Here is a 20581-nt window from a genome sequence, read left to right as displayed (position 1 = left end):
GCCGGTTCGAGAGCCCGTCCGGTCGCGGGGCGTTTGGGGAATGACGGTGCGTCTTGCCCCTCGGAACCGGGTGCGAAGCCAACAGGTTTCTGCGGAAAGCGAGCCGGCGTCTTGTGCCGGGAGCCGGAGCACGAGAACGAAGGCGCGAGTGTCCCGCGTTCCTCCTCCGTGCTCCTTATTGCTTTTGTCGGTGCACCTATTGCATTGAGTGTGCCGCCTTGGGGGTGCTGTGCAAATCGGTTGGCTAAGTAGGTGAGTCCCGGAGAGATCTCTGTGCTGTCTGCTAGGTGCCCTGTGGACACCGAGCCAGCTGGAGCTCCGCTGGTTCAGTGTACTTCTACAGATGTTTGCGGTCGATTAAAAGGCTCAGGGATAGCTAAAGGACAGCTGCGTGTGGTATGTTTGTCTTTATAAGTCGGCTGAATGAAGTATTGGAGGACATCCGCCAGGGAAAAGCTAGCGTTGGCCTGAGGACGGTTGGAGACAAATGTGACCTATTTTTGCCTTGGATATTTTTATTGGGAAGTGATGCTAGAACACCTGTGAAGGAGAAAGCTTTAGATGGGGATATAGAAATTTGGAGAAACAAAAAACAGCAACAAGCAAACAACAGCTCTGGGCTTTTGCTTATGCATGGACTGTTTTTTTGCCGATCATCTTGCTTTCAACTGCTGGTTATGAGCAGATATGCAAAGAAGTGGTTTCCTCAATAGTACCATTGCAGTTCCTGGAACAGCTGAATTGTATTGTGTGACTTAGAGCCGTCCAGCATGAATGAATTGCAAGCAAATCTGCTTACTCCTGCCCTCTGTAGTGCAGTCACTACTTAGTCATATAGGCTGCTCTTTGGAGTTGTTATTCTGAATATACTTAGATCTCCTGGCTCTGGAGATGGACCAGTTTAATGAATCTCAGCAAAATGAAATCTGTATGAAAGTGTTTACGAGCAAATGATGGTTATGCTAGAATTAGGCAGTTTTTGCAAGGCATGCACCATTAAGAACTGGGTTAATGAGTGTTTCTTTTTTAAAGTAGCTGTAAGTACATCACAGAAAGTGGGAATTCAGGTGATGTTTGTTTTCGTACAATTGCTTTTGCTTGGAAAGAAGGAACATGGAACAAGCTTAGAAGAATTAATGGTCACTGCTAACTAATGCAGTTGGATTTTACCTTGTGAAATGTTCAAAGGTTTATTTGAATAGAGTAGTACTTGCCCTTTAACTTGATGCCTGAAAAATCCGAATTTGGGAGCTTAACAGTAGAAGATAAGGGGATGAAAGTCTGGTCTCGTCTCACTTTTTTTCTTGAATATGCTAAATGGCCATGAAAGGAGTAAAGTGGTGGTGCAGTGCTCCAGGTGACTGGGAAGAGAAGGTGGGCAAGAATGCTGGGAAAGTGCTTGGTAAGCAAGGCATCTTCTAAGACAGTTCATCTGACTGTCTTGAGTCTTCAATTTTGTGTCCCACGTGTGAGGGTTCTAACAAGAACAAGAAGGGGAAATTGCATCTTTATCAATTTAGGGATAAACTGTCTTAATAAATGTGAAGCAAGAAGGAACAGGTTGTCTTTGCTTGTGTGTTTTTTAGGTACCAAAATTTCTGTACAGGTTACTGATGTTCCTTGAATCGTCTTGCTACACGAACTAATATTCCCATATGGTGTGGGTGGTGTGTCACAGTCACTGTTCCCTGTTGTGCTGTGGATGCGTAGTCTGCCTTATGATTATTTTAAATAGCGTGTTAAAACTGTGCATGTTAACACGGCTTTGCAGATACCCATCTACTTGCAGTAGTCATCTTCCTCATGCACTCTTCTGACCAATCTGGTCTCTTCTAAGGTTCTACTTCTGTACTTTCAGTCTCATATTTGAGTCATTTTGCAGATCTGCACCTTCAGTGTATTGCTGCCCTTTATATCTTACTAGCTATAATGCCAAACTTAGTGCCTTTGTCTTGCTTTGCTGCCTGTCCTGCTTTCAAGGGCACAGTATCCTGGTGTAGCTAGCACAAAATAATGCAATCTTTTTTCTTGTGTTTTTATTTCCTACTTTCAAAAATGTGCTAAAACGCTTTAAAACTTCTTGATGAGCTTCTGTTCATTTCTACACAGTAGTGTTTTCTAATTATGTCTTAAAAAAAAAAAAATCAATGAAACATGGTTCAGATCCGGGACATTGTCTCTTACACATACTGCTGAACTGCAGTTTGTGATGAATACACGAATAATAAATTGCATAAGCTGTTAACTTTAGTAACACATGAAGTGCTGCTCATCTTCCTTGCCACAGTACTTCCAATGCTGCAGCTTCTGAAATAATGTAAAGGAGCTGCTGTTTTAATGCATGTAACGTTATGTAAGGGCTTAAGAGGATTTGAAAAACCGTATTTTCATGCACAATTCTAGGATAACTTACCCTGGCAGAGTTCTGGCACACATAAGTTGATTCAAGTTAGCAGTGTTGAGAACTTAATGAAGTACAAAGGCTGTGTAGTTCTCATGCCTGCAAAATACGAAACAAAGTGGTTGCTTTCTGAAAAAAAATTGATGTCTGAGTTGTGCAGTGACCCTTTACAACAGCATTGGGGCATATGTGCTGCACTGAATTTGATGGACTTTCTTGTTGGTATTAGTGTCCTGTCTAGTTATAATTTACACCAACGTTACTGCTTGGGAGATGAGATAACAGCTTAGATTTTTGTAACTTTGATTCACATTGGAGCATGGTGAATTTTGGGTGTTAGCAGGATCTTAGCTAATAAGAGATGTTAGGAGTGAGGAGGAGGCACTGAAACAGAGTAACTAAGTTGCGATAGGTGCTGTTTCTTACAGTTTAGGTAGTTTGTGTCCTGCTTGGAAAACAGCAGCATCCAGTCAATTGAAGTACTTTAATTCTTATACTACCAGATAAAATGCTAAAGAAATGAAGCTATCTGGAATTTGAGCTGAGATAGTTAATGGTTCTTTTCTTTAATGGAAATGATTGCTTGTAATAGATGCTAACACTATGCACGCATTTACTGGGGAGTACTTAGTGATTTCACCTCCCTTAATAAGAATAAAAATCATGTTTGTGATTGTGAATTTAAACAACAAATATTAGTAGTAATTTATTAATGTTAAGCTATGCTGAAGTACTCATTGGTTAATAGTGGAATGTTGGGAGCTTCTGTTGATGGCTTCTGTGCTGTCTAGCATGTGAAAATCATTTGGTAACATTATAAATAGACATTTGAAAAGAGGGGAAACAACTCTTGAGAGTTAATGAGCATGGAGTAGATGAGGTGATTCTTTTTTCTAAAAGAGTCCAGAGTGATGGGGTAGAAATCTGACTAGTTTGCCATGTTCTTACAGTAGGTTTTCTGGAAGGGCTGATGCCAAGTCCTGTCTAAAAGATAATGATTCCATCATGAATCACAGTAATGACTCCTGTTTGATACATCAATAATTTCTTCACCAGCTTCATGTTCTTCGCTAATTCTGGGAGGAGGAACAAAGAGAAACATCTAGAATATCAAAGCCAAGGTTGGAGAAGAAGAGGCATAAAATGGACTTCTGAGTTAAATGCGTACCATGAGTAATTTCTCTTGCTCGCAAAGTTGTTGAAATGCTTGCTGGTTTCTGCGATTGTCAGGCTTGATGATTGAGATCAGATCTCGATTGGTAAGGTTTATGAAGATCTGTAATTAAAACATCCGTGTTAATTTCCTATGGGTGAGAATTTTTCCAGCAGATACTGCGAAGTGATAAGTTTAATACATAATAATACATAGCTTGATGTCACCATTCTGAAACTAAGATTTAAGGATACAGGAAGTACTCTTAAAAAGAGATGTTTTTCATATACTACTTTACAGAAGGCAGTTTAGGGGAGATGATCATTTGAGAAGGTCTGGTATTCTCTGCAATAAAGAGCAGCTTTAGATCTTAAGTGGTCTGTACTGCTGAAGCATTTGACATGTGAACAGGGTGCTGGTGTGTGTTTCATGGAACACGTTTTTCTATTTGTTTAGCTGAATGCTGGACTTTGGGAAGAGGCATGGGAGAAAAACAGACCTGGAAATTAACTGCCTTTGCAGCTGTGGCTGTTGAGAAGACTTTAAAAAGTGTAAAGCTATTGCTGAGTTTATCAAGTCCATGGATTGATTGCATTTGTCTTGTCTGTTACCTCTTAGAAATGGAAAGTGCTTTGTGAACAGCAGTTATCAGTGTGGTTGTGAAAGTATCTTGGGCTCTTAAGACATTTCACAACTAAAGGCATTTGGGATCATTGCCAGTGATTACTTACAGTGGTTTGTCTGTGGCTCATAATTTGATCACTCTTAGCACATGTGTCCCCTTAATAGCCATGTCATCTATTCTGTGCTGAGCCCCAACTCTCTCAGCCTGTCTCCATGGGAGAGCTGCTTCAGGTGCTCTCATCAGCCTTATGGCCTCCTCTGAGCCTGGCCAACAGATCCATGTTCTTCTCGTGCTGGGCACCACACTGCTGCACGGGAGGATCACGATGTCTTGCTCTTCACTCTCAGGTTGTGCAGGCTGTCCTAAATCTTTTGCAACATATTAAGCTAGTATACTTTATATTTTTCCCTAATCTATAATACTAACCACTCACACACTGTAGCTCATCCACAAGACTTTTATTTGTAGGTCCAGGAGCATTGTTTTATGAAGTTTGTGGGCCTGTGAAATAATTCTACATCTGACTATTCTCCAAATAGTAGGCCTAAGAGTTGGAGCATTCTTATTTAGTGTTTTGTTACTTCTAGTTTAGTTCTAAGAAGGATTAAGCTGAGGCATTAATAACTCTGATACCTGCAACACATCCTAAAATAATAAAATGCTAACACTTCACTAATGCTAAATGGCAGAACTTAATTAGCACCTGGCAACTCATACCTTCTCGGAGCAAAATTCTGAATATTATTTAGAACTGGGGAATGTTATTAGATTATGCAAATTAATTATTTTGTTTATATGGATTGTGGACCTACCTGGCAACTCTTCTTGTTTATCATCATAGGTGTAGCCATCGGGACTGGTAGAGGGATTTGCTGACATATCTTGACATTTTACTAAGAGTGCTGTGAGGTGAATGGTGCTGCTGTGGGAGCTAGCAGTGAGACCTATTATAAAAACAAAATAAGTGAAGTAGTAGATCTCTCAAGGCATACATGCAGTGTTGTACTGAGGAACTTGGCAGGAGTGCGAGGGTTCGTGGGTTTTGTCATCAGTGAACAGAAAGGCACAAGTACACCACAACGTACAAGCATATCAAGGGGGAAGAACATGTAAGATAGCCTTGTTTTATGTAAGGGCAGAGTCCTAAAACCTAGTCTCCCTCCTTTGCTGTATCTGCAAAGCATTTGGCTGTAGGGCAGCTGAAGATTGGCGTTGCTTTGAGTACCTTTGGCGGTTGTGGAGGCACAGGTCACAGGAAAGCCAGGCAGGAAGGGCTTCTTTGTTGTGCTGTGATGCCTGTGTGTGGAAACAGAGGGAGCACAAGTGTTCCAGATTATAAGTCCCATATTGTGCCAGTCTGTTCAGGGGGTATCAGGTACTGTGGGGTTTTACAAATCTGTAATACCGTGGAGGAAATGGATCATGACCAGATTTCAGAGCATGTAGTATACATTAACCATGAATGCTCTTCAAGCTTCATGTATGCAACACTTCGTACTTGCTTCAAGCACGTTGACTTTCCTTTATATAAGAGAATCAATGAACAAAAGCCTTCTCAGGAAAGCAGATAAGCACACTGTAGTATCCTCACACATAAAGAGTGGGTCATGCTTTTATAAAAACAAACTGCCTTCAGAGACGTATAGATTGGGCTGTGAAGGCATCTTGCTGTAGGATAGCAGATAAACATTGGTAGGAAACAGTGAAATAATATGAAAAATCCTACTTGCCCTTGCCAAGTTTGTATACTGAGTAGATACTTCCTTTGATACACACTCGGATTATAACAACTTGTGTAAGTTACTTTCTGAGTCAAAAAGTTGCTTCTGTATCTGTGATCAACTTGTGCTGAATTTTGATTTACAGTTTCTAGTTAGAATAGCAAGGTAAGTCTTATCCTCAACATGTATTTATTTAGTAAATAAATAGTTGGTGTAGATGCTGTTATTCTTCTGAGACGAGAGGCTGAAAGGAGAAATGGAGGGTGATGTTTCTTTAATTTGTAGATGCGTATTATGTGCACATAATGTGACAGAACTTGTCACCTTAAACTCCTCTTACAGAAAATGAAAACGTGCTCTTAAGAAATGATTCATTTGGTCTATTCTGCTATCTGCAATTTGTTTGTGACTTGTATGTGTTGTCTGTATCTCTGTTCTGTGTGAATTCCAGACAGGAATGGTTAGCTCTCTGGAGGGATGCGTGTCGGTCAAGATTACTTCAGGCTTCATGTCTGTTAGACTGATAATGGAGGGAAGGTTTTGTTTTGATGATACTGCAGTGTTACACTGAAGGGGAGCCTTGACTCTATTTTCTAAATTAAGAAGCTAATACAGGCATTAAAGCTGGATGAATTAGGCTGGTGTTGCATGTAACATATAATCTAATGGAAACTTCATGGGAAGAATGGGTTGCTTACAGAAACAGTAATGTCTCTGAAATGTGCTGTTTTTTTCTAAACTGGCCTGTTAGACATCATCAATCCAGATACTTCTAGGGATGACTGAATTGCTGTACTGTTGTTCTGTCTCTTAAATAGATGCATCTAATATTACAAAACTGCTTCTGCAGATCTCTGCTATGAAAACTGCAGTATCTGTGAGATGGGATGTATACAGTGGTTGCTCTGAAAGTAATGCCTCCTCTTTTATGTTCACCCATGACATCAGAGGTGGATGTTGGATGGTATAGCAGAAGAGGTTGAACTTTCCCACCAGTATTCCATTCAATGTTGTTGCTGTGTGACTGATGGCAGCAGAGGGACAGAATGGTGTGACACAAGCGTGTATAAAGCAAAGATGTGGAATGGAATTCCTCCATGACGGAAAAACTGCACCCACTGACAGTCATTGAAGCTTGCTGAGTATTTCTGGAGGCTGAACAGCGAATGTGAGCACAGTGAGGTGATGGGTGGTATGTTTTAGCAGTGGTGACAATGACATGAAAAACAAGCCACGTTCTGGATGGACTTGCACAGCTATCATACCACAAAATGAAGAGCATCTCATTAAGGTCATCTGCACAAATCAGCTAATGGTGGTGAATGTGTTGAAATAGTGTTTTATAGCTGAGATTTGTTCTGTCAAATAGTGTTATTGTGCTCTTTATGTCTGTTGTAGTTGCCACGGAAACATATGGGAGGTATTACTTCTGGAGCAACCTACATGGAGTCATAAGATCACCTAGGTTTGAAGGCACCCTTATGTCCATCAAGTCTGGTCATCGCCTAACAGTACAAAGACCTCCACTAAACGATACCCTGAGTGTTGTGTCCATGTCTCTTAAATGCCTGCAGGGCTGGTGATCCCACCAGCTCCTTGAACAGCCTTGTCCAGCTCCTAACCACTCTTTCCATCAATAAGTTCTGTCTGATGTCCATTCTAAACCTCTGCTGGCACAACTTGAGGCCGCTGCTTTGTGCCCTCTTTCTTGCTCCTTAAGTACTTCCAAAATTCTTTCTTCCTCTAATGAGAAACTGAGGAAAGGATTACTTCTTTGTCAGGATATGGTAGAACTAAAAGCAAAATCAGTGAAAAGTATAAACGTAACAACTGTGTTATCTTAATTAGAATACTTACACTGTAGCCAAGCTTTGTGTGTTTATGTACTGTCAGGCTTTTGTCTCTGTTTCCTACTAGCAAACCATTTTTACTTTAGTATGTCTAGCAAGCTTGTGTTCAGATGTGGGAGCTTCAGCTCTAAGCATTTGTTTTAAAAGCACAGAATTAAAAGTTAGTCTTTTACTGAGGCTTTATGTTAAACTACTGATGAATCTATGTTAATTTCAGCTAATAAGACTGCAGCATTAATAAATGTAGTTTAATTCCCATTTCTGTAAGCTTTTATCCTATTGATTACTGTCTGATGTATTTTTCTGTGGCTTAAGCGTAACTGATTTTTGCTGGAATAATGTTGGCAGGTTAATGTTTATGAGTTATAAACATCTAGCTTGTACAAACATTGCTGCAAATGTGCCAAGTGAACAACATAGTTATGTATAAGTCTTTCCTCAGAGCTGAGTGTTCTAGATGCTTAAATTCAGACAAATTACGTTCTGTTACATCTGGCTGGCTTTGCTTTCTCCCCTCTGCAAGAATGGAACCTTCTTAAATTTGGAAAAAATGCTAAACTAAAATGAGTTGAGCCTTTTTTGGTCAGTCATCCTTGCTCCTTCCAGTGCCGAAGTTTTGGTTTTTGCCATCTAATAAGAAAGCTCTGTTTTGTGTGAACGCAAATACTCGGGTATCTTTGAATCTGGGACTTTAAAGAAGATCTCTCTTAAAGCCACGTCTCCTCAGAGACCTATTTTGTGGCTTGAGTCAGACTTGCAGGTTGTGATGAATTCTTCTGAATGGAGGTTTAAATCTTGAGGTTAATATTTGGGCAAGAAGGAGTCTGTAAGAAGTTGAGCATAGTAGTTCATGGTGTTGATAGCTTATATAGAAAGTTCTCAAACTCTTAAAGTAGTTCAGCTTAAGGTACTAGTTTAGGATGGATTATGGGCAAAACCAGATTTGTGTGGATGATTAATGCCCTACTAGAAATTTTAAAAAGTGTTTTTTATTTATAAAAAGTCTGGTTAGAGTTTTTTTTTTAATCATAGACTGGCTTAGGTTTAAAGGGACCTTAACAACCATCCAGTTCCAAATTTTCTGTCACGTGCAAGGTTGTTACCTACTAGATCAGGCTGCCCAGGGCCCCTCCAGCCTGGACTTGAACTCCTCCAAGGATGGGCACCCACAGCCTCTCTGGGCAGACTGTGCCAGTGCCTCACTGCTCTCTGAGCAAAGAATTGCTTCAAAACAGCTAACCCAGATCTCTCCTCTTTTAGTCCTGTCACTGTCAGTGTAAAAAGTTGTTCTCTTCCTTGTAAAAGCTACCTTCACATTCTGGAGAAGGCTCTACAGAGACCCCACTGCAGCCTTCCATGCTGAATAACCCCAGCTTTCTCGTCCCCTCTCCATAGAAGAGATGCTCCTGTCCTCTGGTAAGGATTCCAGGCCCCAGATGGGTCCTCTCTAGGGCAATATAGAGGACAATCCCCTCCCTCTCCCTGCTAGCCACACCTCTTCTGATGCAGCCCAGCATATGGTTGGCTTTCTGGGCTGCAACTGCTGGCTCATGTCCAACTTTGCATCTGCTAAAGCCTCTAAGCCTCTCTGGAGGGCTGCTCTCAGTAAGTTCAGAATGTGCCATGCAGGCCATGCGTGCAGCCTGTTTAGGATTTAGATCAGTGGTTTGGGGTGCAGCTTCTGTCACCTTATATTACTGAAAAGCTATAATAAAGCATTATATGAAGACAGTTGTGTTCAGTAGCAGTCTAAATGAACGGGCAGGATAAAAAGCTTCACGTAAACCAACAAATTGATCTAAGTAAGGATAAACCAAGAAATGTCTGGAGAAGAGTGAGAAGAATGTTAAAGCCTATGAACTGACCTCTGTAAAAGGAATCATAAACTCAGGCTTGACCAAGGTAGAGCTGAAACTGTGAAGGAACCTAAATCTGTGAGTTGCTTCAGGCAGAGGTAAATTAGGGTATGATAGTTCTTGTTTTGAGACAGATGGTGAGTGTGAAGATGCACAACTTATTAGGTGACCAAATACAAACAAGAAGTGGTTCTCAAAGCACACGTATTTAACAGCTTAACTAGCTTGTTGTAGGGTGTTTGTGATACTAAAACCTGACATACTTTTATAGAGCACCGACTATTTCATCTGGATGGAATCCACCAGATGTTATTAATACCTGTAAAGAAGGTTCTGAGTCTGCTAGAGATAAGTAGGGTTTCATTATTTATTGTTGTTTGCTTTTGTCTCGTGTTCTTTCCTTTGCATCTTCTAGTGGTGACTTACCAGGTAGGAAGCAGTTCAAGATGGGTCTTTGGCAGCATGCCATCATCTAGTTTTGTACTTTCTGGAGTAAGGATGGGATGTATAATGTGATTCAGTTGATGGCAATAGAGGAGATTCTGTAAGACTAGCAGTGAGGGTTATGTTGAGGAGCAGATATTGCAACCCTACTGAAGCTTCAATCCCTTAAAGCTTTTGTGTATAATAATCCTTGATGTACAGTTTTAATACTGTGAAAGGCAAGTACTGAATTAGAAAGATTTGTTGTTGGAAAAAGTATGGAGTCAATTTCCCAGACCCAGTAATCTTAACCTGATACAAAATTGTCCATACTGGGGAGGTAGTCTGTGCACTTGCTGTCTCGATGCAGTAGAAAACTGTCTGCTGAGAGGTTCCCTTGGGTATGAACAGGAGTTGTTTGAAGCATTAGTTTTAAATCAATCCAAGAAAAACCTCATCTCTTCAGTCTCCTCTCAGATACCTCTTCAGTGTTTGTTTTCCTCGGTTACATTTGCTTCCTTGCTACTTTCTGTCCTGTTGATCCAACATTACCTCCCATGTATTTGGTCATAAAGTAGACTGAGAAGAAACCTTGACGTGGTTCTTGACTGTAGGCATCCTTACCAAATGGAATATGGATTTGAGTTCAGGTTGCTCATCTATGCAGTATGTATTGCAAGATGGGATGTGTCAATGTAGTACTTCACCTTTCTGCATAAACAAGAATAGACTTACTTTGATTTGAGGTATTTGATGCCTCTTAGAGGTAGTGCTTGGGGATTACTTGAAAATAGATTTGTTGTTTTCCAGTGGGAGGCCCTAGATTTAAATGACCATGCTCCGAATGTGCTAGGAAACGACTTTGGCTTTCACGATTGCTCTTAAGTTTTAGATGTTTTATTGTAGTTTATGGATGCGTAATATCCGCCTGTACCTTGAATAATCAAATCCAAAAAGAGAAAACAATCTTTAACAGAAAACTCATTTGTTATTTCAGCACTAGATTTTGATGCTATGGTATCTGTAAGTGAAATAGTTGTTCTTGGAAGAATATCTGAAGTAGAGTGCTTAATAGCTGAATAAAGAGGTCCAGTAGCAAAAATCAATTAAGCTTTGTTCTTTTTAAAGCTTGATTAATATTCCTCCCAAAACAAACAGCAGAGAATAACAACAAACACTTCATGTTTATGTAATCATTGCATTTGCTCCGTTCCTTGGTTAAGTTTTGAAGTTTCAAAAGTTGATTGATTTCATTCAAATTTTACAGGGGTGGAGGTGTTGAACTGCATTCCCACTGACTTTATGGAAGTAGACAGCTGGATAGAGAAGAGGTTATACCATGATTCCAGCTGGGAGAAGCAGTAAGGTGAGCTTGTTAAACATCAGACAATCCTCATAGGACCCTAAGCTTGTAATGGAATACGTAGGAAATCAAGTTCATTAGTTTACTGCCTGTGAAATAACTTGTGTAGCAGGGAGTGTTTTTAATGCTTATGTTTCTGACTTGAGAATAGCTAATGTCAGGAGCTGTTTGCTTGCCAGCTTCCTTTTCAAAGCTTTTCTTTTTGAAGTTTTTGTTTTGAAACTGAGAAAATGTTTTCTAAAAAAGAAAATATATTACAAAGAGCTGTTTTCTGTTTCATTGAGTTGGCAGTAAGCCATCTAGTTTTTATATTTCTAGGTGCTTTGTGCTTGAAGTGGGATGAATGGCTCGCTTTTTGATAACTACAGATGGTTAAACTCCAGTCTAAGTTACAACAAGAAAAAGTTTTTTGGAGTGTTTTACATATTAAATAAAATAAAAATAAGGCATGAGACCTAAAACAGGTCTGAATATGAACGTTCTGTAAAATGGACCTTACCTCTTTAAATGCATGCTGGATTAAATGCAAGCAGGAATTCAGCACAACCTGAACCTCCTGTGGTATCTCTGCTTCCTTTCTATTCTTACTGACTTATTGCCAGGGCTGCTGAATACACAAACTTTTTATCACCAGTTTTTATAACTAGTCAAAATATTTAACCAAACTTTTTTTATAAGCCACATGTTTTAATTTCAGCCTATAAAGCTTTGTTAATTTGTGGTAATTACAGGATTAGTCGATAATACTTAAACTCATGTGTAACAAAACGAAATCAGGCATGTCAGTTTAACATGCTGCAACCTGAAAGAATAAACTGAAGTCTAAGATAAATGTTTTCATGTAAATGTCCAGCTGATTTCTGGCCATTAAAATAGCCAGAAAAGTTGCAGATTCTGGCTCTGTCAGTTTTAACAGTGCTTGTAGCACTGATGCCTTCACGTATTTCTTACAAGAACACGAATGCCACGCAGCTTTGGTGAAATTTTTGTTAATGCGCTGTTGAAATTCACTCTCATCAAACATACTGATAATGTGGCTTCAGAAATGTATTGGTCAGTGCGGTATAACTTATCAAACTCTTTACAAAAACTCCTCAAGATCTTATAAGTAATCTGTAATAACATGCCTGTGTGACTTCAAAATCATTACAGGATAATGGTTTTGCTTACTTTCATACAAATATATAATCTTGTCTCTATTTTTTCAGGCGTGCTTGGCAGTGACAATGGACTATTTATTTGCAACGGATACTCTTCTATGAAAAGATCACAGTTCCAAAGAGCTTGAGCATTATTTCATCTTCTGAAACAGAATGGCAGGCTTCAAACGAGGATATGATGGAAAAATTGCAGGATTGTATGACTTGGATAAGACTTTGGGCAGAGGACATTTTGCTGTGGTCAAACTTGCTCGACATGTCTTTACAGGTGAAAAAGTAGCAGTAAAAGTAATTGACAAGACCAAACTGGATACTCTAGCTACTGGACATCTTTTTCAAGAAGTTAGATGCATGAAACTAGTACAACATCCCAATATTGTACGGCTATATGAAGTGATTGACACCCAGACTAAACTTTATCTCATCTTAGAACTAGGTGATGGAGGGGATATGTTTGATTACATCATGAAGCACGAAGAAGGTCTGAATGAGGATCTGGCAAAAAAGTACTTTGCTCAAATAGTTCACGCTATATCATACTGCCACAAACTGCATGTAGTTCACAGAGACTTAAAGCCAGAGAATGTGGTCTTCTTTGAAAAACAAGGACTTGTGAAATTAACTGATTTTGGCTTCAGCAACAAATTTCAGCCTGGAAAAAAACTCACCACGAGCTGTGGATCTCTCGCATATTCTGCTCCTGAAATTTTACTTGGGGATGAATATGATGCACCAGCAGTGGGTATGTCCTCTTTGAATTCAACAACTGATCTGAATGTAAAGTACCATGATGTTGTACCACTCTGTTTTCTTTTTCAAGATAATGCCATGTGTGGAAACCAGCTAATTGGCAGGAAATGTTATTGTGATGCTAAAATTACAGATGACTTAGTGTTGGAGCATCTCTATCAGAAGAAGTTATTGACATTCTTTTAACATGGACTAATACGATTGTGTGTTGTAAAAACAAAACAAAACTTTAATATTAATAGTAAGGTGAATGCAGTATATTGATGCAAACATAAGCTTGAACTTGCTTTGTTCAAGGACATTACCTCCTTCTAAGGAAAGTACCTGTTCTTAATTTCCTTTGTTTAAATCCCCCAAAACTATTGATTATTTCTTGTTTAGTTTAGCCATCTGAATGACCCTGTGAGTTCATGGTACTTATGTGTTCTGCTGTTAGGTGGTGGGAATCCATTTATAGTATGTACGTACTTAGCTTGCAAATGAAACAAAACATTAAGAGCAGCATTAACTCCCTATTACATCTATTACATTTTCTTGTCTGAGAACTGAAAGTAGGGAGTAAGTTCCTAGTTGATTCCCATTCTAAAAGATAAGAGTAGTAGCCATGTGTAAGTTGGTTTTTGTGTTGCACCTGGATAGCTCAGTGTGCTAGACCAATACAGGGAATTGTCTTGCTATTCTTTTAGGCCTCCTGTGTGTGCTATTAGAAGTAACATAGGTTGTTGTTTTTTTTTTTAATGTTGGCGATAGTAAATACTATCGTGTGATCATATCTTTAGCTGAAGTAGCATTAACCACACATTCAGGTACATAACGTTTCCAATGACTTACAGTAGTTGCAATATTTCTTGTCCTTGTGTGCCTGTTATGCAATGCTTCTAGTCTCGTAATGCTGGTGAGGATTGAGTACACTACTGTGGCTCTGTTTTGCTGTGTTTAACATGTAGTGGTTTAAATTCTGAGACTTTCAACATGCCCAAGTTTTGCTAAGCTACTTGATGAAGGCTAGGATATTTTTATAGACTGACAAGATATTTCTGCACTCTATTCAACTATTATTCTTGCCTTTTAAAAAATATAAATAATTCCAGATATTAACTTTTTTTTTCTTAAGAGGAGGGGATGAATTGGAGTGTGTAACCAGCAGGTGGGAAGAGTGAGGATGGGGACTTGAGAGGAATAGGAGTATAAGATATGGTTCTTGAAGGTCTGAACAACAGAGATGCTGCCTTGGTCATCTCTAGGTTTTTATTTGTTGCCTTAAGACTTTTCTTGCTGCGTTTCATACTCTGTGACAAGTAGTTTTTTTTTCCTACTGCAGTTTTATAAAACTTTGAAAAGTAGTTAGTGAGTAAATAGTAACTGCAGTGGTGCTTCTTGGTAGCTGCACTTCACTCAGCATTAGAAGAAGACTTAAGCTTTGTTGGAATGTAAGCTAGTGCCGTACAACTATTACATGCAACTTTTGTGAGGGTCACTTCTAGAAATGTCACAGTGGTGTAAATTCTGTCGAATGCTATATTCTAGGACTTTTCTAGAAATGGAGAAACATTGTTTGTCTGAGAGTTATCTTTTTGGGACTTGGCCTTGAGAGATGCCTTTCTATGTCTTCGAGAGTTTTAATCTGCCTTGAGTCCAAAAGCTTTGACCAGATAGTCTGAATTAAATGATATGTTAATAAAGCACACTTTGACCCCTTATTGTTTGAGTGTAAGAATGGTGGCATCATAGAAAACGGCTCTTACAGTAATTTGTAAGCAGTTTGATCAAATGATAGCAGCAGAAGAAAATGATTGAGTTGATTAATAGAGGAGGAGGTGTCTAGCAGTCTGGCTTATCATGCATTGTTGTGAACAGTAAAAAACTTAGCTGAAAATGAAATTCTAGTGTAATTTAAGGATGCTAGTTAATCTGTATTTCCCAAGATACTTAAATACATGCAGTGGTCAGTTCTTGCTTGCTCCCCAGAGTACAGTACCAGTTACTGGATACTGGATCCTCTAACCTTGTCAGCAAATTGCAGAGTTTCTATTCTAACTTCTTTGGTGACAAAACCAAAACACCATACTGCTTGCATTTATCTGAAGTTGTCATAATAAAAAAAGAAAGTAAAGAACTCAGTGCACTCAGTTGTGAGGCTTGTGACAAAATGGCATGTCTGATGTCTTAATCATATTAGAATAACTGTAAGGGAAAATACCATTTACGTTTTTGTCACTGCAAAGAGCTGAAATATTCAGGGCAGCCCTTTTATTGAGTTATATGCTTAAAATTATGGAAAAGCTTGCTTTATGAAATGTAACTGTTTCAGCTAGTTTAGAGATTAATCTGTCCTTTGTGATGCTACTTAAAAGCTTTCACACTTGAAAAGAGAGTACCTAATTTAGCTCTGTCATTTCCTTTTGTGTTGAAGGCTATAGTTAAAATGATGCAAGAAGAGCATTAGACAACCATCATATGTTCTCAAGGCTTTTTAGAATCTGAGTGAATTAGATAATGGGAAGTTCTATTGCTTGGAGTTCTCCGTGTTGTTCTCACAACTTCAGATTTGTTCTAGTCGGATTGTGGGACTGGGGTTGTTTATTTAGCATTATTGAGCACAGGCCTCTGAAGTGGTACTGTGATACACAAATAACTGATAAATTGGAGATGGACCTCTAGTGTAGCAGTCTGTCCTCACAGCGCTGCAGAGGGGGATAACGGGAGCTGGTCATAAAAACATGACTAAGGATATTACTGTTACTCAAACTCAGTGCTGTTTGACTGGCAGCGTGGAGTCCAGATCCATTTTGCTGCCTTCTGTCAAGTTGCAGGGGCAGCTGCATTGCGTTCAGACCCACTTTGTCACTACTGGAGGGATCTCGGGCTCTTCTGTTTTCTTTTTTGCATCAAGGATTTGCAAAGGCTTATTTGCATATGGTGCTGCTGGAGTGTGTGGCCGTTCAAAGCTTCAGCCAGGTTTGCCCTGTGCTTGAGCACTGCTGAGCATGCAGCTGACCTTATCTGACCTGCACGAAGCTCGTTCTGATGTTTCTGCCTGCATGTAGCACTTTATTCACCAAGTAAAAGACTGATGTAAGCATTGTGGCTAGTGGCTATTTACAGTGACCTTTTACCTTATGAGAATGCTGAATATAAGATTTGACAGGCTTGGCTAAAGGGGGAAAAGAATAATAAGATGTTTGTAAGCCATATATGGTACTGAATTACCTAGCATATCTGACAGTGTTTTTGAATTCTAGTAGGTTCAAAATTGGATTGCAGCCAAACACGATAGAAGTAAAACAGAGGTGAGGCAAAAAATCCTTCAACAGTTTTTTAATGACTGTTTTCTTTTCCAAAACTCCTTTTTTAATGTTACGTTGCATCATTTTTGGGTAGTTGGGTGTATTACATGGTGAGTCTGAAGATTTGAGGGTGCAGAAAGCTAAAATAGCACGGTACGTAGCTGCTTCCAGCATGTGGTTTTCCCCTTCCGTTCTGTTTGCATCAGTGCAGAGCTACCCCTTCTTGTGTGCTACACTCTGTTGCGTGGCTGCCTATTTGATGAGCTGATCTGATTAGTTAATTTGACAGAAGGCTATTAATTTTTCTACAGGCTTAACTTCTGCCAGGTCAGCAAACAGAGCTGTTTGTTCACTTAGTTTTGAGCTGGTGCTAAGGAAGTGATGGGAGCTTGCGGCTTGCAGCAGCGTTCTGGGGGAAGGTGATAAGATGTGTCCTTTTTTGCAAGAAGCAAGCTTAGGTTAGATCAGCTCAGCCTAGCTCATTTGTCTTTACCTTCCATGCGAGAGAAGCTCATTTGACTGAAAATGACAGTCATTCATCAAATGGCATTAGCAAAGAATATTTTATGTTCTGTGCCAGTATCCAAGTGAAAATACAGAGGGCATGCTGTCGGGACTTTAGTTACTAGCATATCTACTAAACACTTGAATACAGGGATGCCTTTAGCATCCCGGCGCTTTCACATGTGAACTGCTTTCAGTATATTTCAAACTGCTGTGGAAAAAGTATTTATCTTAATGGAATCCATGTGCATAGGATCAGAAGCTTCATTTTGTGTGCCTTACAAACAACTTCTCCAATGACTTACATTCAGCCATCAACTAATTTGGTAACACAGATCTGGTGGGACTTAAATCGATAGTTTTGGAAATGTGGCTAAGCAACAGAAACCAAAAGAGAAGGAATGCATTTCTAAATGCAGAACTGACAAATCAGTGTAAAGAAGACTATTCTGGATTGAGGGCAGTGGAATTTGTTCAGTAAAAGTTGAAGGTGTGGGGTTTCTTGATTTGCTCATTAAGAGCATCAACAGTTTGTCTATAATAGTTTCATGGAATCAGCAAAAGCCAGGCAATTATCTTGAGGGGAAAAGTAAGCAATAGTTGCCAAACTGAATGAAAATAGAAATGCTTTCCAAAGATAAGAATAGTTACTGATGAGCATGTCTTAGTCAAATAAAGCAACATATAGAACAGACTGTTTCATCAGACAGATAAACTAATTATGAAAATAATTTGCTAAATGCCATTTGCTATTTTGCTCTTTTTTTTTTTTGGTAGGGATTGGGGAAAGGAAGAGATTTCTCTTAATTCTCTTGTCTGTGTGGTCTAATAGTCATTTTAATTGCATTTGCAGAGCTTTAAAGCAAGAACAGCCAGTTCTGCCTGTAAATTCTGATGGTGTTGTCATTGATTGCAAAAGATCTCTGCCTCAGTCTTCTGCAAGGGAGAAGTAAATCCCATTTTACAGAAACTTTAGAAATAATATTGTCACGGGACAGCAGCATCTCTGGCAAGTGGAGATGCCAGTATGCAAGCTTACTCAAAGTCACAGAATGCTAAAGAACAGAAAAAGGGTTCAGTCACTCAAAGATCACATTTTTGGTCGATATTCTATTTTGTTCTTTACCCATGCTCTTCAGATTTACAGCTTGTCCAGTGTTGTCATCATCCAGACTCATCAACAGTGTGAATAGTAGTGTAAAACTACTTGTGATGCATACAAACACTGATACTGCTAACACAAGCTTATTCTATACTGTCTTGTTTCTCTTTTTTTTTTTTTTTAATGCCAGGGATGGCATCTTCTAAGCTTTTTGTCTGTAGAGAGTCGGCATACTTATTATCTTCTGAAGCACAAACCTATCACCAGTGTAACAGGCACCACTGAAACACTGATCAGTATGATACCAGCTTTTCTTCTTTTTCACTGTGGTTATGCACTTTTTCATTAAGTGCATAAAAATCTTCCTTCAGTGTTTGTCATACGAATTTGTACTCTTAAGCTGTGTTCTGGCTTTTCAGACAGTTGTGTGAAGTTTTCTACAAATTGGAGTTTTCATTGTTTTCCATAGTCTGTGCTGTGAAGAAAACAGATACAAACTAGTAGCAAGCATGCTTGTCACTGGTACCCTTGTGAATTATGAGCCTGGACTTACTCCTGAGTCCAGGGCAAGTTCCACTCCTAAATTCCTGTCCAAATGAAGTAGTTCAGGATGGGTGTTTGTGCCTACCTTGGAAACAGCCTTGAGATACTGCCCAGTTGCTGCCTTCAAGAATGCAAAGACGTGGGTGATTTTTACATTAAAATTTCCACATTTAGCTCTGCACAGAAGAACTTGATGTTGAAAGAGACTCAACGTTCAGCGTTCAGGGCTCATCTTCAGGAGATCCCCTTGAATTCTACTTTCTTCACAGTTCTCTGAAGAGGCTGTGGCAATGACGTTCTCTTTAATATCTTAACACTGTGATTGGAATAATTGCCCATGATGCTGCCAGTTGGGGCCCCTTTCCATCCTTCATTGATCCCATCTGTAGGTACCTTTGCAGTGGTAAAAACACGTACACATTCTCATCTCCATATAAGTTGATTTTTTTCATTGTTTTTTTTTACTCTTGAGTTTAGTGGCTTGTCATGCAGGATAGTTGACATTCAGCTGTCTCTTACTTCTCATTGGAATGGTTACTCTAAAACCTGACTAAATGTACATTTTCTGTAGAAAGATATGTCTATCTGACCAACAGAAAAGCATATGCAGTGCGTACTGCTCAGCAGTTCTACTTCTGTTAGGAGGAAAAATTACTTATTCCCATGAATTTCTCAAATGAACTCCTTTATTAAGGGGACTCAATTTAGGTAGCTAAAGCAAATGTGTCTGTTGCAAAAGGAGTATAGATTTTTAGCTTATGATCACAAGTTCACATAGCACATACAAAATGTGACAAGTGGCTAACTTGCAAGGGCAAGACGTTAGGGCAAGCCTCTCATACTGAAGTACCAAGCCACAAAAATAAAGCTTTCTGAAATCCATAGCGCTTGTTTTAGAATTAAGTGATGAACATTAGAAAGCAATAAATGCCTGATGAGACGAAGCCCAGTTCAGTGGTTAAGCTGATGAATGTGGATGTGTTTTGTGCCGCTTACAAACTTGAGCAGAACAGATGCTTGAGTGCCCTGTGTTTAAGGCAGGCATAGCACAGCCAGCTGATGACGTCCTTTGGTTTCCATGGCAGTGACTTCACGTTATGTAAGGAAGTTGCGTATACACAGCCCTGGTTGTCATGGCTCTGGGAATCCTGCTCCAGCAGTCTTTTCCTGAGCAACAGTATTTAGTGGCTTTAAAAGCAATGAAATGTCCTCTGGTGCAGTTGGCTAGCTAACGCTTTTAGAGTCTAACCTCTCATTTTATTCAGGACATAACAACGGTGACTTCAAGTCAGTAGCATCCAATGTAAATGATAAATTGCCTCTGAAGATCTTTGCTGTGCTTCTGAAAGAGACAGATTTTGGCTGCTGCAGCATAATGAGAGTACTGTGTGCTGCCTTTCAGTTATACTAATAGGAAGCTTTACATGTCAGTGTGTTAAAGACATGCAGCACCCCAGGCCTAAACTCTTTTTTTGCAGCAATTTTCTGGAGAGCATAAATTGGATAACACTTGGAGAAGAGGGAAGTAAGCAATCTTGACGAAGCTTTACTAAGAATAGCAGAAAACCTTTAAGTTGTATAAAAGATAAATGTTTGTATTGGTTCATATGAAGTTGGGTTTCTGTAACCCTTCTCTTCCCTGTGTTCTTTGGTTAGGATTCTTAAATGTGAAACTGGGACAGGCACCTGAGTTCCAGGCTCTGAAAAGGAAATGTGAGCTGCAGATGTACATTGATTCCTTGGCCCAAGCCAAGGAACTGTGCTTTCAAAAAACTCAGCTCATTTATTTGGTTAACTTATTGCAATATTGAAAAGTTCTGTCCAAAGCCTGATTTTTTTTTTT

General features: G+C 39.4%; 1 protein-coding gene and 1 long non-coding RNA gene across 2 annotated transcripts in view; one reads left to right on the top strand and one right to left on the bottom strand.

Annotated features, from left to right (window-relative positions):
• The first annotated feature begins 46 nt into the window (after positions 1–46).
• SNRK (SNF related kinase) overlaps positions 47–20581 on the top strand; it is a 38267-nt gene continuing 17732 nt past the window's right edge. The window contains exons 1-3 of the mRNA XM_003207214.4: positions 47–252; positions 11297–11395; positions 12601–13294. Coding sequence (XP_003207262.1) covers positions 12706–13294 — 589 coding nt within the window. The 5' untranslated portion in view covers positions 47–252; positions 11297–11395; positions 12601–12705. The remainder of the gene's footprint in view (positions 253–11296; positions 11396–12600; positions 13295–20581) is intronic.
• LOC109368282 lies at positions 18358–19611 on the bottom strand. Its single transcript, XR_002116172.2, has 2 exons — positions 18824–19611; positions 18358–18670 (listed from the first exon to the last, which is right to left on the bottom strand). It is a non-coding gene; the product is annotated as an uncharacterized LOC109368282 (long non-coding RNA).

Source organism: Meleagris gallopavo, chromosome 6 (assembly GCF_000146605.3).
Source record: "Meleagris gallopavo isolate NT-WF06-2002-E0010 breed Aviagen turkey brand Nicholas breeding stock chromosome 6, Turkey_5.1, whole genome shotgun sequence".
Lineage (NCBI taxonomy): Eukaryota > Metazoa > Chordata > Aves > Galliformes > Phasianidae > Meleagris > Meleagris gallopavo.
The sequence above is the reverse complement of the archived record's forward strand: the minus strand, read 5'-3'. Positions and strand labels throughout refer to the sequence as shown.